Below are 27,094 nucleotides of genomic sequence, written 5' to 3' on the forward strand. Positions count from 1 at the left end.
CTCAATGTACACGCCCCGGATTCCTATGACGAAAATAATAGAATGTCGCCAGTTGTCATGACTCACGTTATACTGCAACACCGGCATCCAGAGCTGTTTAAAGAATTTGAAGACAGACAGGTTAGCGAATGTGATAGATAACATAATTACATCATGCTCAAGCCCATGCCCTCACATCTAAGTCAAACAAGTGTAATTTATTTTGTGACAAACGAACGTTTTCGTAGTTTGACGAGGCAATTAATGGCAATGATAACTGTCTAACATGGCTATCTTTTTAGCTAACTTACCAATGTGGCTAACATCTGCAATGTACATTTAGTCAATAATTATTTATATTACTGTACTATTACATGTTAATATAATATAAAGTTAACTATCAAAGAAATCACATAAACTCAAGTATAAAGAAGAGACCATGTTGTAAAAAAACACTTAACAGATAAACTATAATTTTATTTATCATGAAAATAATAAAAGAAAAGTATCGAAAAAGAATCGGAATCGCAATTCTTGACTTGGTATCGGTATCGAAACCAAAATGTTGGTATCTGACAACACCATAACCCACAGTAACCTCCTGCTCTGCAAATTCTCCATGAGTCCCAAGTTGAAAACAGAAAAGCTTACTTGTCTGTTATTGGTCATCTTCAAACCATAATACATGCAGTAGATCAGTTCAGAGTGAAGCCTATCTGTCAAACCAAAGGTATTTCTAAAGATCGGAGTTCCTTCTAAACTCTGCTGAAGGGTCTTTGTAACAAACGCCCAGCCAAAATGTTTCATTTGCTACCACTTCCCCATCTCTTCCCTAAAGTTCTGTACACAAACAAATGAGCGGAATTGAACAAAGTGATATGTGTGTGAACGTGATCAGCAGATCCTTGGAAACGACTCTTAATAATGGAGCATCAAGCATGAACATCAGTGATTTCTGTTGTCAGGCTATTCTCCTTTTCTAAATAGAACACTTTCATGATTCATGCACATGCAATTTCAAATGAAGCGAGTCATGTGTTCGGTAGATGGACACCTCCTGGTGCAGTTGTCAGAGTGATCTCCATCTCAGGGTGTGTCAAGTCAACAGCCACATCCCGGCTGGTTTCAGCTGCTGAATCAACTCGAAACAAGTGTGCATAGTATACACCTAATGATGGGCTAACTGCAGAGGTGTGGTGCTGTTATGGAAGAGTGAGTGAGGAGGAAGTGTTTGACAGAAGCACACAGGATTCTCTGGGTGTTTCTCAATGTCGAGTAAAGCTGCTGCAGAGCCACTATTTCAAGCATACTACGTCACCGAGTGCCGCCGAAGGACTGTTCCAATGTCCAGCATACTTGGAATTATACCCAGTCCGGCGTACTTCGTAGCGACACATTTCGAGGCTGCACATGTGTAGACTCCGCGGTCTTAAAATCCCCACAATGCTTTGCGCACGGACCAATTTCCCCAAATCTGTGGCGGAAAATGTAAGGCAGGGCCTCTCGTATGACGCACACTTGCTAGCCTGTTCCACTCTTCGTTTTCCGAATGCCAGGAAGGATTCTTGCCTGGCTTCTGAAGCAAGTGACTCGGAAGACATGTGCTACCAAGCAAGCGTACTCGACATTGAGAAACACCCTCTGTGATGGTGGTTGTAGATGTTCTGGAGCAGTCTGGGTGTATCTGTTCATTCTGCATGCTCAACCCTCCTGGACGTATCAAGTGTTCCCTGTCTGCTCTGTAATTGTTGCTTCATCCTTATCTGTGCAATACCACCGCCCACGCCCACATTATCGTTCTTTTTTGGCATTTTCTTCTTATCGTTTTTTTGTTTTAAAAGAAAAACATACATACAAACATACACAGATTGTCAAATGTATCACAACGTATGAAAGTAACACAGCAGGCTACGCCCACCTTAGAATTCTGATTAAGAAATGATCATTAAGGAATCATAATAATGAAGGAAACGTGGAAGAGGGTCGTCCATTGTATAATGGAAAACTAAGCAAAGCAAAAGTACTAGTACTTGAGAAGGATTTAAACAGCTTGGATTGAAACGGAACAGAATTGTGGAGTTTAGGGCATTTTCATTTGAAAAGCAAGAAAAACACATGACATTTGATTGACCCATTCTAGCCATTCTATTGATCGATGAAGTTGCTGATTATCTTCCAGATGACTTGATTTATCGTTTGGTTTATAGATAGTGAGCTGTCTCCATCCCAGTTTCTCATAGTCAAAGGTCTTTTTAAACGTGTCCTTTCAAGCCTTTATCCAAAGAAATGTCCTTGTTGCATGTAAACATACTTAACGATTCATCCATCATTTACCAATTGCTTTTTCTGTTGATCATCTAATGGATTGGTCAGACAATGCATTGCAAGTCTACGTATAACTCACAGTGCTGAATGACCCCACAGCCCCAGTAACCAGACATGTGCAGTGTACTTCATCCCTCTTTTCTCACCTCCAGGCTACCAGTTCTTGTCAGTATCCATCCATCACATCAACTCTCCCCTCCTTCATCTCCGTCTCCACCTCCCGCTGTGCAGGGACGAGCCTGGGAGCTGAGGTGGTTTACTGACTTAATCAATAGAGAGGGGGGAGCAGTTCCCTCCGGGTGGAGGAGCCATGAAATGATTGCTCAGACAACCTGGTGCCAACTGTAATGCTCAGCCATGTCTGGGCAGAGTGGCTGGAGTCATTTCTGTTGTCTTACCAACAATGTGATACTGACAGACAGAGTGTGCCCTATTCTATATGTGTTTGAAAGCTGTTGTCCTGATGAGTAACTAGACATTTCTATTTCTTGATTACCTAGTACCAGGCATGAGTTCAGTTTCTGCCTTTGTTTCAGATGCATTAGGAACCTAGCATGATCACAGTCTCTCCTGCTCCTCCTGGGGTATCATTCAGGTCAGCTATAGCTGTCTGTGAAATATGCTCAAGCCGGTGTTTCTCAAATGCAGACTGGAGGAGTGGGGCTGTCTTTGGGAGCCATTGTCCGTGCCTTGGTGTATTTCCTGCTTAGGCTCCACTGCTCGTTTCTGAGCATTGTATTACATGTTAGACGCTTTTATCCAAAGCGACTTACATATTCAACACTGTGAACAATCCCCACAGGAGCCATTTGGGGTGAAGTGTCTCAGGGACACAACGACATGCTGACTGCAGAGGGGTTTGAACCTGTGCTCCCCTGATCCCAACACCAACGCTCTATCCACTGCGCCACACGCCTCCTGCTATGGTTTTAGATAGGATGGTAATGCTATTCCTTCCTTCAACACAGATAGCTGTTATGAGTTTGCATGCGTATCCCACTCCATTCATCACTTGATATACATATATGTATAAAAGGGTTTTACTGCACACACAGAGGCCCTAGCACTGGACCCAGGCGATGTCTTTCTTCAACATAAACTAAGCTCAGTTTGTCAAGCTGTCGGGATGACTTTCATGTGATGTTGTCACTAACTGAATCATGGTGGCACACTTAGAGGTTTCTCCTTGTCCGATGTGAGGGTCCAAGGATAGATAGTCATATTCATATTCCATACAAATTGTAAAGTCGAATGAGACAGATGTAAAATGTGCGATATTGGGCTATATAAATCAACTTTGATGGATTGATTAACTTGGATGTGGAACAAGTAGGTGGGACCTAAAGATGAGAGATGCTGTAGGGAGGAGTGAGCAGCTGGCCTCATCAAAGACTGGACAGATTACTGCAGCTCAATGACACCACTTTGAAGTACTCGTAAAAGGCTGTTCTGTTGCCCTGCAGGGGAATATGATGTTTCAACAGGTTATTGCAAGTGATGTGGCCTAGGAAGACAAGAGGCCTATTCTGCTAAATGTGAGTCAGCTATGAGGTCAGCAGAATTGTCCAATATAAAAAAATAACACTTAACGTGATTATTTCAAAATGTTGAATTTATCCTCCCTTGCACTATTGCCCTCTCTCTTGTCTTCTATTTTAGTCTTTGACGAGTATCGACAGAATCCGTTTTCCCATTCACATACTGTTGTGCACATTTAGCATGAGCTTTACGAGGATGGCAAAATGTCATTAAACATCCTTAACTGTGCAAACAAAGTTGTGTGCATTTTGTTTGCCATGCTAAATGGAATATAACTTCTGAATTTGTTAGCAAACATGAACTCACATCACAACTCTTTCTGCCGCCTGCGACTTCCCGGGTATTCCCATGTCAAGTGAATGTTTGCCTTGGACTCTACACAACACCAGGGCGATGCAAACTGACCAATAAGCTGACAGGATAGAAAGAGCAGCAACACATGTGTCCTTCACACTTCACTCTCATGATTTGATCCTCTGATGATTTGAACTCACTCAGTCTTGTTTTCTTGATTCACTCCAATGTAAGACATTCTAGCACAAAGACCTCTGGTAATGGAACACGACCCAACTTTGAAGAGATCCTAGAGACACTGTACTTTGTGTCTTTAAGAGACTGGCTTCTCTCTTTGTTTGTGACTGCGGCTCTCCCTCATGGACTTACTTGATCAATAGCATTTCTCCTTCATTTACTGCATCAGCACATTGTGGGAGTAGAGTGTGTGTATGTGTGAAGTCAGTGTGATTGACAGTGGCAAACCCATGGAGAAGCCTGTGTAACCTTTGTCTAAAGCCTGTGCTAACACTTTGGATCAATCAACCTTGGACACACACAAACACACGTATAGAAAAACACCTCTGCTGCTGCGTAGTTGTTTCCCTCTACTCTAAGCCCATGTGCATTGAGCATGCTTGTACACCAGGTTAAGGTCCATTTCCAGAGTGAACCAGTCATTTCAGCTTGAAGGGGGACTTTGGAGCCTTGGCACAGCCCCCTGTCAAGTGGTAATCCTTAACCAATGCAACTTGGTGAGCATTTGGAGGGCGGAGATTTGTGCTAAGCTCAGATGAAAAGCTGCGACACACAGCGCTCTGCTGCCTTCAAGATGATGCAGCAGCACACAATGTGTATTTTGCCCTTGCTTTCAAATTTGGCTGATTCACAAAACCCAAAAGACGTGTGTGTGAGAGTTGCATAAGGCCTAATGGTTCTAGTGTACAGTCAGGAGGTTTCTGTGTGTGTAATGAATGAAGCAGCCCTGCCACACTTCTGTATGTTGTGTGATTGTGGTAGAGCTGTGTGATTTATTGTTACAATAAACATTGTAAAATGAAAGTACATCGTCAAAAAAGTCAAATAAATAAAATGCACTACTTACTATGAAAATATTAAAGGTTGGAATGAGTCATTTTTGTGATATTCGCGGCATTGCCGTAATTGGGTTAAGTCGCAAGATTTAAGCACAAGTGTTTCTCTACCAATTCAAAAGATCAACACCTATTTAAGTGAATGTCATTCTCTAGTAAATGTATGTTTGAAGAGAGAATTGGCCAAAGTCAAAGCATTAAGCCTGTCCAACCATGTTTTGGGTGAGAAATGGGGCACACCTGACTACTAAAGACCATTACCTACACACATTCCAAAACATTTCTCTTGTGTAGGTGTATTCAGTCATGCGAGTGTGTTCTGTGCAGGGCTGTAGGAGCAGAGGTCCAGAGTATAGCTCTACATGTGTGTGTTTCCAACACCAGCAGAGCCGGCTCGGCAACAGCGTAGCACCATGATCAGCAATAGATGGAGCAGGAGGAGCAGAGGGGAGTGATTGACCTCCTGCTGACGCTTGTACACGATATTTGTTTTTAAGCGAAAAACGGAAGTTTATTGTAAAATGCGGCCATACCTCCGGCTAGGAAGGTCGTATCAACGTGCTCCCGTCTCTAGCACCCCCGCAGCCCTAGCTACGAGTGAAAGAACTAAACTTACATGAAACTTCCCTTGGGTTGCTTTAAAGTCAAGCTTCAGTTTAAGATGCACCCTGTAATAGAAACATGTGATGGAGCATTAAAAGACTTGGCAGGTGATTGGATCAATCTGTCTATTGCCTTCTATCATGGGCCACTTCTGATTGGTTAGCAATGGCTGGTACATGTGGAGCACAGCACTTCTGATTGGTGTGGATGACTGACACACAAGAAGAAGACATTTCTTTCTTTTTTTTTAATAAAATAAAAATAAAGTTTTTTAAAAAATCGCAGGCTTTGCGATTTGATAATCGCATCATTTCAAATCGCGATTTCGATTTCAAATCGATTCATCGTTCAGCCCTACTCTGCTCCATTTGCTTCTGTAGAGGCTTTTCTCACTCTCACCCACAGCCGTCCCTTTCCTCTGCCCTCTCTCTAGACTCCACACCCCCCTATTTTTAACACCGAGAAACCTCCCGCCTCCTTTTCTTTTCTCTGACAGAATGCTATCTCTGCTTTTCTGGCATTTGTTCGATTGCACTGTGTCAAAAATATGTTCCTTTGTGTGTCACCAGCAGCAGCAGCAGCAGCCGTAAATCCCCTTATCCTAATGACCCCCCCATCACTGCTAGTATGAATCCGTCCAGGTTTGGGGGCACTAACCGCATAGTCATAATCTGCTCTCTTATTTCATCTGCTCAACTCAGGGATGTTTCCCTCTTTGCCATGAGTTAGGCTACCAGTTCCTTGTGGTTTGCAAATCCATTGCATATTCAACGATGGATGTTAGATGAAGTCCAATTCAAAATGCACCAGCACATTTTTGATACAGTTAGTTTTTTCCCAATTGGTTAGCATATCATGATTCTTGATGAAAAGTGATGCATTCTTTCCCTGTTGGTCTACCAACACACTGTGAACGTAAATTGAATTATAAATTCCATTCAGCATCAATCGGTTGGCAATGAATGAGAGCAACTGTGTGGCAGGTGGAGAGGGGAGATGGATTCTGCTTCCTCTCATAACAGCACACTGACAGATGACTGAGGGGCCATATCAGGCAGTACATATCCACTACAACAAGTCTGAACTGTACATTGGCAACATTCATAGATGGGACCTTGATGTTAGAATCTCCCATGATTAAGAAACAATGTTTTTAGGGGCTTATTGCTAGCTAAGTGTTAATCTATTGTTTCATTTGAAGAGAACATATCTTTCTAAAGCAGGAGTCAGGTCCAATAAAACAAAGCATTATGGGTATACGGGGATGGATATGGACGTGTGATAGACAGGAGTAACATCCTAGCACAAATGAATGAACTGAGAGAGATCCTAAGTCTAGACTGCCACTCATATCCATGTTTAGTGGTTCTTAATGGCTGATGAAATATCTCATATGATATTCTGCTACAATTTGCTAATCCAAGAGCATATTGTGTTTGTGACCTGTTTATAGGCCAAGTGTGATCACCACTACAGTCCCAGCACATTACTGCTGTGAGAATAGAAGCCCATGTCACAGCTGTGTATTTCAGTGTGTGGCAGAGAAAGGAACCTGCTGGCTCTGCTCAGCTGAGTATCAGGGTGTGAGTTTGTGTTGTGTTCTCATCACAACTCATGTGTGTTCATGTCTCAGTTAATTGTCCTCTGTTGTGTCATATTCTGTTTCTGAAGGGATTGTGTCAGCTTATCAGAAGAATGCAAAGTTCTCTTTACTGTATGTTCTTCAGTGTCTCTTCTGAACATCATATACAAACATGCTCGGCTCGCTCCCTGCATCTCCTGCTTTCGCTTCTCGTGTTGAACTCCGTGTAGATTCTAAATCTGTAGTCACAGCTCATATTTTGGCAAATGATTTCCTAAAGTTGTTTTGGCTTGGTATGTGATGGAATATGATATACTGTTATTTGATGTTGTTGTTGCAGTAGTCTCTCCTCTGATGTTGTCCAGTGTAACAGTCTGTATTGCCATTGTCCTGTGGTAGATAACACTGCAGCCATGATCAGTGCAGCAGCCAGACACTGCTGTGTCTTCTCCCTGAGCAATGGCATTCAGTCAACCCTACACACAATAATAATAATACATTTATTTTTGTACAGGTCTTCAAAGTCGCTTTACAGAGATAGTGAAAAGAAAAGAACAACAAATAAATATATATAGTTAAAGTTAAATTAAAATCAAGTAATATAACAACAATCACACATTAAAAGCCAGGTTGAAGAGGTGAGTTTTTGTGAGTGTTTTGAAGGTGGTGAGGTCAGTGCAGTCTCTGATGGGTTGTGGGAGTGAGTTCCAGAGGGAGGGGGCAGCAACGGAGAAGGCTCTGTGCCCCCAGGTCCGGTGATTGATGCTGGAGGGGATGGATAGGAGGTTAGCTTCTGATGAGCGGAGGCAGCGGGTAGGGGTGTGGTGGTGCAGCAGGTCTGTGAGGTAGGGGGTGGGGGGTTCTGGTTGTTGAGGGCTTTGAAGTCAACTATTTTCCACACAAGTGTCTACCCCCCCTCTGTGATCAGCTTATTACCCCCTAGACTGAACTGAAACACTTGATTGTGACCAGCATCCTTCCATCCACTGCATAGGGCTTTTTAGTATTATGAGAAAGGGATTCTAATGCCTAATCTATACCAATTGCAGATGTTTTGCCTATTGACGTTTACTGTCAAGAAACAACCTGGCACACTCTCTAGTGTCTATACCTATGATTGGCAGGTTGAGATTGAAACCTAAGTGATCACTATAGTTTAGCCAAATGCAGTTTTTTTTACATATGATCCTCTTGAGCCCGTAATTACGGAGCCCTGGAGGGTTCATAGAGAGAAAAATAAAAAATAAATAAAACGTGGCCACGTTTTACTTTCTCGTGCGCACGAGTTACTAAAGCGTGCGCACGAGTTACTAAAGCGTGTGCACGAGTTAATAAAGCGTGGCCTCGTTTTATTTAAATTGAGGGATTCCTGTCCGTGACTCACAGTATCTGCTGCCCACAGCTGTTTTATAGAAGGAAAAAACCTCCTTCACTTTATGAAATCTCTGCGGCACCAGTGGCCTGTACTACGAAGCAGGATTTGCTATTTACACTATTCATTCATGAAGTATGACGCTGCGCTGTCAGCACGCGTCTCCATGTTTGTGATTGGTCAAATGTTGCTAACCCCGTCCCTTTCACGTGAGCGCGCTCTCAGCCGGACAGAGAAACCCTGGTTGATTTACTGAGTTGATAACCAGCTTCGTAGGACCGCTTATCGACATTGCGTTTGTTAGGGTCAGTTAAGCCGGGTAAATCGAACATGTCCAGGTCCAGGGTCTGTTGAACTGGCTTCGTCGTACAGGGCACTGGAGGCAGTAACGTGTAACTCAGCAGAATCTGAGAAGAGCAGCACCAGCTGCAAAGAGCTGTGCCTTTTACTGTTTACTTCACTGCGTTTCCCTTCATTAGAACCGCTGAATAGAGATCGAGGCTGCTACGTTTAACCACACACACCTATACACACATCGAACTACCAGAGTATTCCCCCTCGTTTTATGAAGGAGATGTCCTGTCACCGGGGCGCATGATGTGTGTGTGTGTGCTCAGCTCAGCTCTGTGTGCGTGTTCGTGTGTATCCGACACCACCGGCATTTGTTTTCAAATTACCACGAACAGTACTTTAAACAAATCTGGTTCCCCATAGTTAAGTGTATTCCCAAGTGAAAGAAATGTGTTTCATCTCGATGTGCTATTGTCCTGCCGGAGTGCACCGGAACGAACGATACTATCATAAACAAATGCCCCCCCCCCACACACACACACACACACACACAAAACGAGGCCATACTTTTTTAACTCGTGCGCATGCTTTAGTAACTCGTGCGCACGCTTTATTAACTCGTGCGCACGCTTTAGTAACTCGTGCGCACGCTTTATTAACTCGTGCGCACGCTTTAGTAACTCGTGCGCACGCTTTAGTAACTCGTGCGCACGCTTTAGTAACTCGTGCGCACGCTTTATTAACTCGTGCGCACGCTTTAGTAACTCGTGCGCACGCTTTATTAACTCGTGCGCACGCTTTAGTAACTCGTGCGCACGCTTTAGTAACTCGTGCGCACGCTTTAGTAACTCGTGCGCACGCTTTAGTAACTCGTGCGCACGAGTTACTAAAGCGTGCGCACGAGAAAGTAAAACGTGGCCACGTTTTATTTATTTTTCTCTCTATGAACCCTCCAGGGCTCCGTACGTAATAGAGTAGTGTTGTCAAAAATATTGAAATATCGATACATATCAATATATACCATCTGCGCTTTCTATTGTCGCTTCTCTACTGTGAGTGGACACACACAAACTCAGTGCTGCGTTGCCCACATAGCCCCCCTCCTCCTGTCACCCACTGTCAGCGATATTAAATAACTGGCTGCACAACCTATTAAGTCATACATATAATAATAAATGATTGCCATATCCAAAATGCTAGGGTATTGTATCTAAGATTGAAATTCAATGTTCATATCAAAACTAACAAACAATACCCCAATCAATCAAATGTTATTGTTGGTGTGAGCATGTCCCTAGTGTTTCCGTTCCCCTACTTAAGTGTCTCTGGCAGTTTGGATGATCCAGTTGCGTTTTTAATTAATATTAAAATAATCTCTTTTGTTCTAGCTGTGAAAGGAGAGTGGCATGTTTGTGCATCCGTCACTAACGGGGGCTTGAGTGACACTGACTTGCCCCAGGAAGCTGCATCCTGTTGGTCACATGCTCTGACCCCGCTCAGGAACTGAGAAATGTGTGATGAAACAACCCTGTAAACACTTGCTATAATCCAGGGATTATACTTTTCAAATTCTAAGGAGTATTTTTGCACAGTCAATTTTCCTTTGATCAGCTCTCGTGCATGTTATTTTCCATGTCAGCCCATTGGAGCGCTGACGCCCATATCATGTTATCACTCTGGCAATTAGTTCTGCAGAGTCAGCCGGGCCCAGGAAGGAAGCCTCTGAGTGGATTGAACAGTATGATATATAATATGCTCTGTCATGGTCCATAGTGAGAACCAAAGATCGCTGTCCTACACAAAAGAGTGTGTTGTTAAATACAGAAATGTCCTGGTTGAAAGAGTGTGTTGGTACATACAGAAATATACTGGTGTTTTTCATATTACTTCAATATTTAAATACATCACTTGCAAAAAATGTAACAAATCAAATCTCAAAAGGAGAGTACAATCAACTTTGTTAAGAAACTCATTTAGTTAACACAAGGTGAACACATGTCCCTGAATACACCAATGATTGCTGTATTCTCCCCCCCAGCGCTGCCTGAGGTTCTCCTTGGAAGTCCTCATGACTCCTGAAGGTCGCCACACTACGGTCACAACACTTTTTGTTGTTAAGGATGGTCTTTCTTTAGGACTAGTTTGAGTATCTTTCTCAAACTTAATACAGTCACTGTCTCTACAAGCTCTGTAATGCAGGGTTACATACATATGAACTGAAGTGGAGAAATAATAGTATTCTATTGTAGTGTACTTCAAAGTGATGCTTTGTAATATGAAATATTCAGTAAAGCAAGATTTAGCGACTAGTGAGATAATATAGTGATCTAAACAACATGAATTTCCTCCCAAACCTATGCATGTACCACACTATTGTAAAGGTATGCATCTCTGTCCTTTCATCCATTGGGATCCAACAATGCCCTGGTGTGTAGCTGTGTGTCCGTCTGACCTCCTGAGTCAGCTGTCTCCCTGCCTAAATGTCCACTTGTTTTTGTAGCCGTTAGCTTTGCTGCCACTTCCATTAGCACCGTTGTCTGCCTACAGAGAGACGTCCTCCTCTATCCTGTCTGGCAGGTGCCCTGGCAGTGTATGTGTGTTATCAACAGACACTCACTTTGTGTCAGAGGCTCACACATTGCAATACAGTCCAACATTCAGTTCAGCTTAGGTTTTGGGTAGCTGGATTCTGCTGCAACATGTTTATTGAAGTCTCCTCAAACGTTGAAAGTCCTTCCAGTACTGCTGTTATATGAGTATTATGCAGGGAGCTCCCATCGCCAATTTCGGGGCCGATCGCCGGAATCAGTATCGGCCGATACCGATCGCCGATCCGATCGAGTGGGCGGGGCCTAAATGGAAGATTTAAACATCACTTTAAATCTTCCATTTAAAGTGATGTTTAAAACTCAGTTAATGGGGCTCATTCACTGGAGCTTCCACAAACAACAATCAACTTAATTATTACATTCAAAATCATGTACATTATTCAAGTTTAATTCACTTTGGATAATAACACGGGAGAAATTAGCAGAAGCGCTCTCTTTTCCTCTCTCCCTCTCTCTCTCCTCCTCTCTCCCTCTCTCTCTCCCCCTCTCTCTCTCTCCTGACAGCCTGTCAGTATCTCATGCAGCTCACTGATCTAGTAATGAGTGACCCGACAGTGAAGAATAAATATATTTATAATAACTAGTTTAGCTTGTTCCAGAGGTAGATAAAATAGCTAAGTGAGTTAGGTCTAACTCTTGTGTTTCGCTGCGCTCACCGGTCCGGCGGGCGGAGCTGCAGGATTTCTGCTTCACACGTTGCATTCCGCTGTTTTACTGTCTTTTTCGGACACCTTAAAATACTGCCAGACTGGTGAAGCCATTTTGCCGAGCTTGTTTTGCCGCACACAGAGAAAAGTGTCATGTATTTCACGTCATGCGATCGGCTCTCGCGATCGGCATGTTTAGAGAGCACCGATCGATCGGTAGAGAGTGAGTATCGGCCGATCTCCATCGGAGCATCCCTAGTATTATGTAAATCTGAATGAAGTGGATTGTGTTTACATACAAGGGTTTGTTTTAGTGATGACAGAGAATTGCATGTGGTGAACAGTGGTCACAGTGACCTCAGGGACCCAGTGTCTCTCTGCTCTCTACACTGGACCCCTGTTGGTTTGGATGTGCTCTTTGATGATGATGATGATGATGACGATGACGACAAGAGGTTTCCTGTAAAACAGCTGACCTGTCAAACTATAGAATAAGTTTGTTTCCCCTGTGATGTGTGATACTGCAGTATTAGTGTGTTGGTGTGTTTGCTGCTGCTGTGTTTAGTTATCTGCCTGTGACTCATGAGCACTTTAGCTTGCGGCACCACCCGTCCCGTGGTTGCCGTCTGATAGGCCACATCTCTACCCCTAGGACACAGTTGGCTGTTCAAAGATTGCTTCAAAATGAAACCAATTGAAAATCAACCTTTAGGCATCTATTACAATGCTTTGCTCTCACTCGCCTGCATGTGTCTGCCATATTGGTTCAGTGTTCTGTAGTAATCCATATGGATCAATCACTATTCTATACCCTTTTCTGTCCCTTCACTTCTCTGTCCTCTCCCCCTCTGTTCTGCGTGCCTAATCTGCTGAGAAAAGTGCCGTAGCTGAAGTGTTGTTTACTTCTGTTATCAGACAGAGCTAATGATAGGGCTGTGATTGTGCTTGGTGTGTGTCAAACTATGTACGTATATGCACGTGTGTGTGGGACTGTGGTGTGCATTATTATGTTGCACAGCAGCTGTAGCATGAATAAAGCACAACCACTACTAGTTTAGAGTTTGTGAAGTTTGTACATCATGTTGTGAAAACGATATTAAAAAGTGTTGCATTTGCTTTAGTACTGCAACCTTTTCCCCTCTATCAGATGGAGCCAGATGATTCTCATGATCAACAGATGGTGATCCTGTGTCTGTGTTGATAAGATGGCTTGTCTTCATGCATGGCAAATGAAAGGAGAGGAACCTTATATGGCAGGAGGATCACTGAAGGCTCAGCGCTTGCAGATGATGGGAATCATATGTTTAGTCAACAGATGTGATCCCTTGCTCTTTGCTCACTGTTACACTGCAACATAATGAGCTCTCCTTGTTGTTGTGCACCTCGGAAACGCTGAGGCGTCAAACTAAAGTAGAAGGAGCATCTTCTCATCGTAGGTCTGCAGGTCTCCACGTCTAGGTGCTGCATGGTTGTGGTTTTGGCAGGGCCCTCTGCTGCATGTCGTTCCTGCTTCATTTCATGTCATTTACTCTTGGCTCTACTATAGGCAACACTTGGCCCAGATACAAATGTGTATCAATACAAACAAACACACTTTGTAAGTTAGGTTCTTTTTTTAACACCACCATAAATGACATCTGAAAACGTTTCCAATTCCATTAGAGAACACTGCAACGCCACTTATGTTCTTCCACATACTTGAAGGGTTAAGTGTTGATTTTCCTGTTACGGGTTGCCATAGTCATAGTCATGCTCATAAAGCTTACATAAATCTAGATTAAATATATTTAAACCTGAACCAGAGAGAGAGAGAGGGAGAGAACGCACATGTTAGTATCAGTGGCAGTATGTCTGGAGGAGGCTGCTCTCGTTTCAGTGTTTTCACTGCAGGTGTTCAAGCATGAAGAGTCGTCTCCGCGGGCAGTGAACCGGAGTGTGCAACGAGTTCTTCTGTGTGTGCTGTGCGTGTGTTAGCGCTGTCGGGTGTGTAGCATAGTGAGGGTTTAGTGTACAGTCCAGGCCTCAGGCTGAACCAAGCGGAGTCACTGTGGTCGCTGCTGGCCAATCACACCTCAGGGATGTGATAACGTTGTTGCTGCACTCCACACGCTGGCACAAGACCAGATTCACACATCCCGGTTCCAACACACATCTGCAGTATGTTGGCTGTGCGTGCCAAGAATCCTCTCTCCTGCAACAATGGTTGTAATGTCAGCCTGTCCTTGAGCAAGGTATCGATCAGTGCAGAAATGGCGCCTGAACCAGGACATTTGTTATCATTTTAGCACTTCCCGTGCCCAGGTTCAACGTTTTTACGTTTTTGGTTAGATGGCTGAAATAACGTCTGTAGGTAACACAAGCATATGAGATTTGAATGTCATTAAACATGTCTGAAGATACGTGTCTTAAAACTGGTGGTTGCTAACAAGTTAGTTGCTTTTTCTTTGTTGGCTCTGGAGAAGCAAGTCAATGCAATAGTTCATGCTTCTGGATAATGACATTTTCTTACTTAGCTCCGAAAATGCATCTTAAATTGTATCACATTTCTATATTACCATTACAGATTGGAAACAAAATCAGTTCAGAAAAAGTAGAAATGTACAATATACTACATGATAAATGTTTTTGGTATCATGAGCCCCATCCACTGCCGGCCTTAAACAGCCAGCATGTCCTTTCTCTGCTCATTTTGAACTTTAAAGCAGCCACTACTTTCCACCGTGATCTACAGCACACATTAGCTTTCCAGCTCCTCTGCAAACATAGGCACGTGTCTCGTCTTGTGCTGTGGCTTAGTGGACGAGCTACTAACGAACACACACCGGGGGAAAGTCCACCTCTTCTGTCAGTTTGAAGGCTAATGGTAGTTTGCAGAATCACTGCTAACAGCTTAAAAGCATTCCTGCAGATGATGTCCTGCAGGATTTAATCCGGATCCTGCAATTGTACAGAAGTCAGGCTTTGAGTTATTGGCTTGAGAGTTACAGTTTCAGTGTCATTTCAGTTGAAAATAGATACGGTCCAGACAAAGCCCGATCTTTATGCAAGTGCCTGAGACATCAGAATCCAGTTAGTGTCATGCGGCAGGAAGGAGGGCCAGGTATGCTGCATAATCACAGCACGCTGCAACAAACTACAGCCTGCTGTGTCTGTGTGGAAGAGGCAGACTTGACTTTAAACTGTTCTGAGTACAGTTTCATTGTTTACATAGTAAAGACTTACTGAGCACGTCTTTTTGAAAGCTTCATTTGATCAACTGAGATGTTCTTGTTGGGGATTGAGATGGTAATGTGTGTGTGAATGCACTCCCTGTGGAAAAGGACAGCATAGCCAGCTGTTCTCTTCATTTTGAGGAAATCGCTGCCTTAGCCTTTGTCTTATGTCTTTGTGTCTGTGTACGAGCCTGAGCATGGTGTTTGCACTGGCAATGAGATGACAGGCAGGACACCAGAGAGAAATCCTTGATTTCATTGAAAGGCTCCTCCACATCAGAGACGGATGGAGATTTACAGCGTCAACAGGCACATATGTTTTATTGAGCTGGTATGGATGTTAGTGGGTTAGTTTGATCACAGGCTACTGCTTTAGATCCAACAGTACGTTTCTGCATTCCCTCTGCAACTTCCTTAAAGGTGGGGAAGGCAATTCACTTCAGAAACACTTGTTGTTATATCCCATGGAATGCTCTTAACGTCCGATAGCAATGAACACATTCAGTGCTTTGACAATAAATACATACAAATATTTCATCTGTGGAAGCTGTGGCGCTGTAAAAAGCACGACCAATCATCTGCCTCGGCCCACGGCAAATAACTGGATGGCCTACCTGCCTGTCAGCCTTCCATCTGCGCACAAACTTATCTCGTGCCCTCATTGGTCACGTGCACGTTCGTGTGTGTTGGAGGAGGGGCTCTGGAAGGAAGTCTGAAGGAAGAGGCAGATTTTTTCCGGTTGTGTATTTTCAAATTCTAGCGCACTCGAGCTGGTTTCTCCGTTCCTACCTTTAAGTCTTACATTGGTCATGTGTGATTTCTATAGCTGCAATGTTGGAAAATGAGCTTCTTCCAAATCCTAAACAGAAGCTCCACAGGTAGGAGAACTTACTGTTTACCATGTAATGATGGGTTCACATACACATTAGTCTCTAACTTACTTTGACCTTCTTATTTTGAAGACCCATGGTGTGTTAAGACAGCTACAACAATGAAGCAAAAAGCAGCAGGATGTCATCTTCAATGGAACCCCAACGATGTAGGGGCCAACAGGACGCATGAAAGCAGAGCAGAGACAAGTTGTTGGTTGTTATTCACACAGGTGCAGACAGAAACCTGCCCAGTCTGAGCTGGTATGTAAATGAAGTGCTCTGTCATACATACCCAGCAGCTACGGATAAAGTCAAAGGCAAGATTCAGCCTGCCTCCTTCTCTGTCTCAGTGCGTCTGAGCACATGGTGGCCTCAAGTCTACACACTGACACATTTGTGCTTTAGTGCTCTGACTGTGATTGGGATGTGGCTGGCTGCCTTGTCCACTGTTAAAAGGATCGATGTATGTCTGCTTTCACTTGTTCTTCCAGCTTGTCAATCTTATTTTAATCTGTACATGGCAAATATTACAACCCTCAATCATTGCATCCTTTCATGGTCTGATTTGTTCTGGTCTCTGGAATCTGGATACATGTATTCATATGTAAATGTTAAATGGACAGTGATTATATAGCCGGTATAACCCAGTCTTTACGACCCCTCAAAGGCGCTTTACATTCTACAAGTCATCATTCACACCTTGTTTATACAGAGCAGTGCACTTTGCTCAAGTAAGCTAACAATCACAAATATTCACACACCGTTGGCCGGGCCAACTCTAAGTATTTCCCAAGGACACAGCGCCATGTTGGCTGCAGAGTATAACCCCCAACCTTCCAATTGAAGGACAACCGTACTCCCTCGCAGCCGCAGTCGCCCCCATAAGGTGGACTCGGACTAAACAGTGAGACATCGTGAAAAAAGTAGGAGAAGTTCTTACTTATATACATTGCAACTTTAAGGTCACGTTCTTTTTGCAATCAGGACCATCAGTGCTGTTCCAATCTAGCTGGATTCATCCGTTTATGCTTTCTGACATTATTCCATCTCATTTCCTCGTTCTGGCTGAATGTTCAATTGTATCACATGATGATCTAATGGCTATATGATAATCCATGGAGTTGCCAGCATCAGTCATTCCAATGTGTACCTGTTCACAGCATACATCTTGCATCTTAAACATTGCAAAAGAGAGAACATTTGTACTATTGTTGCCTTTTGAAGGCATGATGTTTTGTGTCCTGCAGTGAAGTAAACAATACGAAAGCAGAGGAATACTTGGTGCCAAAGCCTCCCATGTTCTGCAAAGGTCAGGTGATGGAAAGCCTGCAAGCTGTAGGCTGGTAGTTGTCTTGAATAGAAACACAAGGCATACAGAGAGACTGGTAGCAGTGAGAGATGTGTCTATCTTCATCAGGCCTGCCCCGTCTCATAGGTTTGTTTCTAGGCCACAGTGCAGCTCATATTTAGTGTACACCATTATTCATCTCATATGGTGAAGGATATCCACTTCAGGAATTGAAATATCATTTGTATTGAGGATCTGCTGCTGCTATAGAGACAGTGTTACAGATAAGAAGAGTAGAAGTGAAAAGAGAGTGTGTTGGGTGGGGGATTTGGGAAGGGATGATGTCTGTGAGATTTGGGTCTCGAGCTTTGTGGGGGGTCGTGTGTGTGTGTGTGTGTGTGTGTGTGTGTGTGTGTGTGTGTGTGTGGTGTGTGTGTGTGTGTGTGTGTGTGTGTGTGGTGTGTGTGTGTGTGTGTGTGGGTGTGTGTGTGTGTGTGTGTGTGTGTGTTTACGGAGGGTCCAGTTGTGGATGACAGCAAGAGGGAGTTTAGCCATCTGTGCTATTCTGTGTCTTTCCTCTAAAACACAGGGTGCCGTTGTTGCCATGGTCCCTTTGTAACTCAGCTCTCCTGAGTTGAGAAAAGAGTGTTTTCCTTCAGTTGTTTCAATAAGACAGGTTCATTCAATCCAACCCAAGAGGAGCTAGATTTGAAGTCAAAGTGAGTTTCTGGAGATGCACGCCCTTGTTAAACGGAGCTGATCCCTCTCCCAGCTCTCAGCCACTCTTTGTTCGGGCCCTGTCATCAACCTCATGACTGCGATTCCCTCCAGTTGGAGAACAAAGGGACTGATCTGAGGATTAGGCCTGGAGATACCACCAGGCCTTCTGCCTGCCGGGACGCTCACTACCTGTTCTTCGAGTGGGACATTTGGAAAAGCAGGAAAATACAGGAAGTACTAGCTTGAAATGCAAATGACTCAATGGACTCAAGAGAAGAGAGGCTTGGCTCAGAGTAGAATAACGTTCTGTGACGAGGAATGACCCGGCTCTCCTGGAATGCTGTAAATCTGCTATTTTGACATCGGAGGTAGAAAATGAATTAGTCACAAAGCATAAAACTTGCTCAATGTTTAATGTTGTATTCTAAAAATGTTCAAACACAGAGGTACAAATTAGGCAGACCAAACATTTCCAGATGAAGGGAAAGTCGCATGTCACAGTATTCCTAATATTTGGTCAGAAAACTTCTCTTTAAGTATTTAAGTTCTACTAGAAATGAGTGATGTGTCGGCTCTTTGAAGTGAACGACGGGAGCCGGCTCGTTTTGTTGTTAAGTAATACAAGACAGAATGATATGACGATCTCCGAGCTCCGGGTGCTCCGGCGTGCAGTGACATCCAAGGATTAGAGACGGTTGGATGCTGCTGTTTTGAGCATTGCAATACATGTATTTTCATTATGTTATTTATTTATGATTGTTTTTAGGCTCAGTTTGTATAGGTGTTGCTATCTGCTTTGTGTAGCGTGGTTCTACAATCAGAGTTACAAGGGTCTGTAAATGCAATGAAAACAATTGGCCACAGCAAATCATTATATTAAACATGTCATTTTTACTTTTGAATGCTTCAATACAAAGGTGATATATGTGTACTACACAATATATACATCATTAGTCCAAACAGGGCTACATTTGATTGAATTATAAAAGGTATATTTCGCAGATAAACATAGTAACCCCGCCCCCTTACGGCTCTTTGGAACGGCTCTGGCAAAGGAACGGAGCCATAAGATCCGGCTCCCTTCAAAGAGCCATAATTCCCATCACTAGTCTCCAGCACCAGAGTTGAATAGATTGCTTTGTGTCACTGTTTCTCTTCGTCAGTTCACTTTAATCACACTAGGTGGCAGCATAGGCGCACTTCAAATTCTCCCCGTTTCAGATTTGTCTTTACAAAATTAGGGTTTCCAAAAATTGCACCATGTTCTGGACCGAAGCCCAGGTGATGCTTATGTGCTGATCTGGTGTTAGCAGGGCAACTCTCACTATACGTTCATTGAGAAGCTCACTCACCCCCAGACAAGGTTGGATACTTTAATGAGGCGCAGGGCATTTAGATCAATGTTTGGTCAGGTGGTGTTCAGTCATGGTGCAGGGCTCAACGTGTCTTTTATTGACTTATTGTGTACCAAATGTATCAACATGAGATGTTGTGAAGGTTGCAGGAGGCTAGTGGCATGCATAATGAAGCAGGAGCTCAGAAACATCCAAAGGTTCTGTTACCCACAATCCTTTGCAACAGAGCATATTCAAAACAGCCTTCAACACAAGATATCCATGGCTGTAGCAAATGGTTATTGCATGAATGTGTGATTCAGAACAACACAAAGGGAATTCAAGAGATACATGTGGTTTATTTTTGATCAAATGTAATTTAAATAGCATTTAGATGTATACATGTGTTCTATTGTGTCTCCACCAGGTGGCTCTGCTCGGCTTGGACCTCTTATCTGCCTTAGTGACGAGGTTACAGGAGAGATTTAGGTCCCACGTGGGAACAGGTAAGATTCAATATATTATATCTTGTAATAAATTATCATTACACAATATCATATTTGTGTAATGTAGATTAAAGCCTCTTACTTCAAATGTCTAAAGAGGAGCTTTTAGAACCTCCCACAGATACGCCCATTGAATCAAATACATCGAAATAAAGAGAAATATGGAGTTTAAAGGTCAAGGTAAATTTGAATGTTGCGTTTTCTTGCAATTTTACAATTTCCAGAGCTTTTGTGAAATCTCACCAGTCTCTCATTTAAACTAAACAATTCTTTAACAATATGAGTTAACATTTCCAGTAAACTAGAGATTCAGTTATCAATGATCAGTGCACCCCCGAACGTCTTAGTTCACATTTGAATGCAGGCATAATGGCTGAGATCCTGTCTTTGCTTTGAGGACAGTTCTCTTCTACCACGGTGACTGCTGCCCACTGTCCGCCCCTCCTCTTTTTTTATGGAGGACGGAACATTACATTACATTACATAAGTATAAATAAATGTGTAAATAAATGTATGAATAAATACAGGAATAAATAAATAAATAAGGAAATAAATACAGGAATAAATAAATGAGGAAATAAATAAATAAATGAGGAAATAAATACACAAATAAATAAATAAAAGAATAAATGCAATGATCCAATAATCTCCAATGGCTCTTAAACCAATAACCATAAATAAACCTGAGTACATTTGAATTGTCAACAATTACAACTGTGGATAAACCATGGATGTATAAAGATAAGGGCTAAACAGTAATGCTCCTCCTGCATTCGAATCAGCGTGGTTAGCCAGGCATTAGAAGTAGAGCCCAATCTGCCAGAAATGATATATTATATATATATATATATATTATTTCCATATTTATTTATGCATTTATTCTTTTATTTATTTATTTCTATATTTATTTATTTCCGTATTTATTTATTTATTCCTGTATTTCTTCACACATTAATTTTTTTATTTGTTTATACTTGTGTTCAAATAAGAACAAATGACTCTACAATTCAAACTCCTCCTTCTATGATGACTGTTTTGAGGGGATGTCTGAAAGATTGATTGGCCATAGGATCATTTTCAATACCCATACATATGTTTGTAATTCCTGGTCTGGTGTCATTCTTCTTGGTTTCCTCCTGCTCTTTCCCTCAGTTCTTCCCAGCCTTATCGATCGATTGGGAGATTCTAAAGACCAAGTGCGAGAACAGGACCAAACAGTGCTGCTAAAGATCATGGAGCAAGCTGCCAGCCCACAGGTACCAACACACACTCACACACAGCCTGAATTCATTCCAATGACTGCTGCTTCCTGATTGAGCCGACCTTAGTGCTTGTGCGATGTGGTGAAATTGACCACTGAGCTGTTGTATTGAATCTAATCCTCAAACCTCTGATATTATAACCCAACACATCTCTCCCTGTTGCCCTACCTGAAACCCTTCACATTGACTTGCCCTGATGTGTCTCGAGGACAAAAACTGCCCAACAAAATGTTTGTGACCAGTTTTTGTCCTGAATGATTATTATATCATTATTAAGAGAGCTGAGGTTTTACTTCCAATTTCTGAGAAAAACGTGTCAAAATGGATGCCATATTAAAAAAAACAACAACACATTGATTATATCTTTATATATTATATCTTTGAATAGCCAGGCATGGCGGACTGGTCCATTTCCTTTACTGTTTGTATTCTCAATGATCCATTGACTGATAATCCATTGTGTTGTGTGTGTTGTTATAGTATGTGTGGGACCGAATGCTGGGAGGCTTCAAACACAAGAACAACAGGACCAGAGAAGGAGTGTGCCTTTGTCTCATCGCCACGCTGAGCATGTGAGTCTCACCTTTCTTATTGCACGTGCACTGTCCGTGTGGATGAGACCTAGTTTCATCGTTTTGTCATGTGGATGATACACATCTTTCCATTCTTGCAAATTAGAATGGATACATGCAGTTTATGAAATACAATATCTTTAGCTAGGCAGACATCTTAGTTCAAAACTGCCTTTTTTTTAATTACATGTTATTTTCAAAAAATAAATGACTGATGTTGTTCAGCTTGACTTCCTTTCACTACCCTGCCCCGTAGGTGCTGTATATCTCCTTGTATCTGTTCATTGGGCTGAGTGATATACTTATTTTCTTCCAGACATGGAGCTCAAGGCCTGACCCTGAGTAAAATTGTTCCCCACATATGTAACCTGTTGGGGGACCCCACAAGTCAGGTATGCACAGTCATGCTTTTCTTCCATCTGCTTTGCCACCGTAGTCAAATTGTATATTTGTATATTGTACATGTATAATGTGCATATAGTCTATGGTAAGAACAAAGACCCAGGTGCAAATCAAATGTTGTGGGTTTCAGGTGCGTGACGGAGCGATGAGCTGCTTGGTGGAGATCTATAGACATGTGGGGGAGAGGGTGAGGATGGATCTCAGCAAAAAGGGCCTGCCACAGTCACGGTACGACCACAGAACGCTGACCCTCCCTCCCTCCCTCCATCCTCTTCTTCTTTTCTGCTTGGCCTCCTACCATACTCACTTATTCTTCCAAATACACATAAAGGCTCTGTGGACACAAAGGTAGCAGGCTCCAGACCTGTAGCACCCCCACTAGTGGCAGAATTAGGCATTGCAGCATTGCAGTGAGAACCCTGATACGTGGGAAGATTTACACTACGTCTTTATTGTATTAGGTTCATCCATCTTTCACAAATGCAGTCTCTTACAAATTATATATATATATATCTATATAAGAACATTTAAAAAACAACCTTTTGTACGCTTATATCCTAAATGGATCATTTGGATATTTAATGTGCGGTTGTATTAGTTACCTATCCTGAGTCAGTGTATTCTACAGTAGATGCAGCAGTAGGAACACTGCTGTGGACGGGGCAGCAACAAAACGTATTGTGGTCACCCAAAAAAATCAATGTCAGTTTAAGTGTTGTGCTATATTGAGAATATTCTCATCACTTTGCGTTCCTGTCAGACAGCCCTTTTTCACAGAGAACCGAAGCCTATATCTTTGCTTCTGTATCTTCGGAGCCATCAGACTCCACAAAAAAACCCGGTATTTGAACCTCTCACCGTCTAACACTGCCTCTATCTGTTAGTCTGTTTGTGTTATTGTGGGAATGTGGTTACCTCCAAGTGTGTTTTTATCAATGGAGTGAGTCTGGTGGTTTCTGAGAGCAGAGACGTCTAGCGGTGTCACTTCCCTGTCAGAGATGCTGTCTGACAGCAAAGTCAAGTTGTAAAAATCTTGTAATTATAGTGTGCACTAAGACTGAAATACATTTTTCAAAATGTCTAAAATGGATTTGATGCTGACCTAATTTCACATCAGTACTTACCTTCCGGCTGGTTTCCTGTCTGTTCCTTAAACTCCCCTTAACTGTGCTTTGTCACAGATTGTATTAAATATATGTTATTATTGCAGTGTTTCTTCAAAATGGCAATTTGTTTTATTTCCGGTCAGCTTTTGGTCACTTTATCTGAAATCTCTGGCTTTGTCAACCTTTAATTTGGGCAGTAAACTATAAGTTCCCAATGGGCACCAGCATTTGGAAAGGGGGGGGCTGCATTTAGTGTTGCAGATATTAGAGAAGTTCTGTCTGTTGCTTATAGAGAACATATCAAAAAGACACACTATGTAATCATTTTCTTAGCACACATGTATTTGTACATGATATTTAAAGAAACAAAAAGTGCCCCATGTGCAGCTCCATAGTCTAAGTTCAGAAATAATTACTGAGGTGAAGTTATTTTTGTTTCACCTTCCATATCATCTAGGTGATTTCACACAACCTTGGATTGGGATTATCTAGATTCCTATCTCTAACTACCCTAGCTAACCTTGTGTTTGATATATTTGAAACCTACCCTTGGCATAACACTCCAGCCACTGAATCTGACTTACAGTCCTCCTTCTCTTAAAGGGGACCTATCATGCAAAATGCACTTTTTGATGTCTTGTATACATAAACATGTGTCCCCGGTGTGTCAGGGAACTCACGCAGCGTCAGAAAATAAAACCCTCTCTCTTTCCCTCCGTACCCAAATCTCTAAAAACGGGGGAACAACGGAGCTGATCCAGATTTGTGTCCGATATGACGTAATATCTGAAATGTGGACTCACGGCACTATCAGAAAGTTGCTATCAGAAACAATGGACGTAATATGGCCGGTGCATGTTCACATTAGCATCGCTAACACACAGAGCTAACCTGTACTGGAGAGCATGTGTGTGAAGAAGCAGGAAATAAAAAGGAACTCACCTTGTGGTATAACCGGCAAGAGAGAAAGCCTTTGAGCTCCATACTGTTTCAGAAACAATCCTTGATAATCCATGATATGGCGTTTCATCACGGCAGTATTTCGTTTAGACAGTAGCTGCCGGGTCCCGCATGAGCTCAGCCCCCTCCTTTTTATTTGTTATCCATTTCTTTATTTTTTAAAGCTTTATACCCATAATCAGCACTTTAGAAACAGGAAGTGAAATAGAGGGATATGAGGCATGGCTAGAATGGGTGATCTGTTTGGTATTTTGAGCAAAACACTTCATAGACATATTTTTTATATATTTGTATATATCTGAGACCTATGCTATTGCCTACAAAGAGCATGATAGGTGACCTTTAAGCATGCCAGAATTTCACAGGTCAGGTTTGGATTTTTTAAAAGACTTTTATTTTATTATCGTATTATTTCTGTTATCTTATTGTCTTCCTCGTCCTCTTTTTTCCAACACTGGACGACATGCATTCCACCAGCAACCCCCCCCCCCCATTTGTCATGTGTGTGGCAGCTTTGTACACCGTCTATTTTGGTCCTGTCCCTCCCTGCTGCACAAAGGGGGGAACTTCTCACATAGGAAGTGATGGATGGTAAAGGGCAGGGTCCTTTTCCACAAACCATCTTTCTCTCTGCTTCAAACTTCTGACACTTTGTATTTACTCTCCTTTTACTTTGTATCATCTTTACATACTTATCAATACCTCTTATTTTCCAGGTTGAATGTAATCTTCAGCAAATTTGATGAAGTCCAAAGATCCGGGAACATGATGCCATCGTCCGTCTCAGGTCAGTTGTTCTCCTCTGGCGTTTCATTTGCCCAGGTGTGCTGCTCTTGAACCTTTTTCCAACAATAACGTATACCTACAGTTTAAAATGTAGAAATGTTTTCTGGACTGTGGAATGTTTTTTATAAGATAAGAGATAAGATGGTGCTCTATCCTCTCTGTGCTAGCATCATTGTTAATGTGACACCCAGCACTGTGGGAAATGGAAAAGATGCACAGTGAATATCAGGGCTATTGTAGTCTCACTATAACTATTCTGACCTGAGGACAGCCTGTTGATCTGCCGCAGCTTGGGGGTTGTTATTTAGTGCATGAGAAAATACGAAAGTGCATGAGAAAATACGAAAGTATCTGACTGCAGAGTTATGTTGCCAGCTTTAATTTTCTCCACATCAATGTCTCTCGTACTTCTCCCCTGTATCTCCAGTTATCTTACGTCACACAGCATTGTGGTGTATTGGCTTGTGTTCCGTGTGTGTGTGTGTGTGTGTGTGTGTGTGTGTGTGTGTGTGTGTGTGTGTGTGTGTGTGTGTGTGTGTGTGTGTGTGTGTGTGTCAGAGATGGGGACTCGAGTTTGTGACTCGGACTCGAGTCGCACTTAAGTCGCACACACAGAGACTTCAGACTTGACTTGGACTCCTGCTCAAAAGACTTCGGACTCGACTTGGACTTGTGTTTTGGGACTCGTGAACAATCATTGTGTTTTCTATTTTTGGCGTATTAAAGGTGTGGTAGGTAAGTTTGAGAAACCGGCTCGAGATCGCTAGAATTTGAAAATACACAACCGGAGAAAATCTGCCACTTCCTCACAGAGCCCCTCCTCCAACACACACGAACGCGCACATGACCAATGAGGGCACGAGATCAGTTTGTGCCCCGATGGAAGGCTGACAGGCAGGTAGGCCATCCAGTTACTTTAGCCGGGCCGGCTATCGGGATGTTAAGAGCATTCCATGGAATATAACAAAAAGTGTATCTCGAGCCGGTTTCTCAAACTTACCTACCCCACCTTTAACATTAACATCATGGTAACACCATGGCGACCGGCGGCACACCTGCATCTGTATCGCTTGTAATTAGGTTCAACTATAAAAACTTCGAACAAAACGCCGGCGGCACCAACAAAAGGAGCGCACACTGCAAAGTCTGCAATATTAAAATCAAGGATGCTGGTGCAACAACGTCAAATTTCATCAGGCACTTGAAAACTCACCCGGAGAGGTCAGTCACATTAACGCATATGGACGGTTAGCAAACATGTTTAGCTCAGCATCAGCTATGTAATGTTAACTTAGCTTGCTACTAGCTTTGTAACTGAATATTTGAAAAGATGAGTGAATGTTTGCTTGTCACACTTGTTTGCGTTGAGTGGCGTTGACATCCAAACTCTTGACATGACATAAAAAAGGTCGGTAACGTTAATCATTACGTTCCGCTTGCCACCATCTACTGGCTAACGTTAAACGTAGAACAATACATAGTTACATACATAAATACATCTGTCGGTTTATAGGCAGGTTACAGGTTTATTGTTGACCACGTAACGTTAATGTTACAGGTTTATCAGGTTACTGGGTTTGAGTGAGAGGATAGAGGAATATGTTTATTTATAGTAGACTTAAAAGATGTAATTAGAGACCCAGTGTAATTAAACAATACGGTTGCAGAGGTCACATTTTAACATTGTTGTCCACTGGCCAAATGGCTAGCCTAGTGAATGTTGAAATGTTACCAGCCACTCAATAGATTGCCATTGTTAT

The 27,094-nt window shown here is 42.5% G+C and overlaps 1 protein-coding gene and 1 non-coding gene across 2 annotated transcripts in view; one reads left to right on the forward strand and one right to left on the reverse strand.

The window, feature by feature from the left end:
* The window catches only part of clasp1a (cytoplasmic linker associated protein 1a), a 95,553-nt gene that overhangs the window by 9,479 nt on the left and 58,980 nt on the right, over positions 1 to 27,094 (forward strand). Inside the window, 6 exon segments of the mRNA XM_034218423.1 lie at positions 20,168 to 20,246; positions 21,399 to 21,502; positions 21,989 to 22,080; positions 22,397 to 22,472; positions 22,613 to 22,710; positions 25,265 to 25,335. Coding sequence (XP_034074314.1) covers positions 20,168 to 20,246; positions 21,399 to 21,502; positions 21,989 to 22,080; positions 22,397 to 22,472; positions 22,613 to 22,710; positions 25,265 to 25,335 — 520 coding nt within the window.
* LOC117547595 lies at positions 19,649 to 19,775 on the reverse strand. The gene has a single exon (XR_004569216.1). It is a non-coding gene; the product is annotated as a U4atac minor spliceosomal RNA (small nuclear RNA).

This window comes from Gymnodraco acuticeps, unplaced genomic scaffold, assembly GCF_902827175.1.
Source record: "Gymnodraco acuticeps unplaced genomic scaffold, fGymAcu1.1, whole genome shotgun sequence".
NCBI lineage: Eukaryota > Metazoa > Chordata > Actinopteri > Perciformes > Bathydraconidae > Gymnodraco > Gymnodraco acuticeps.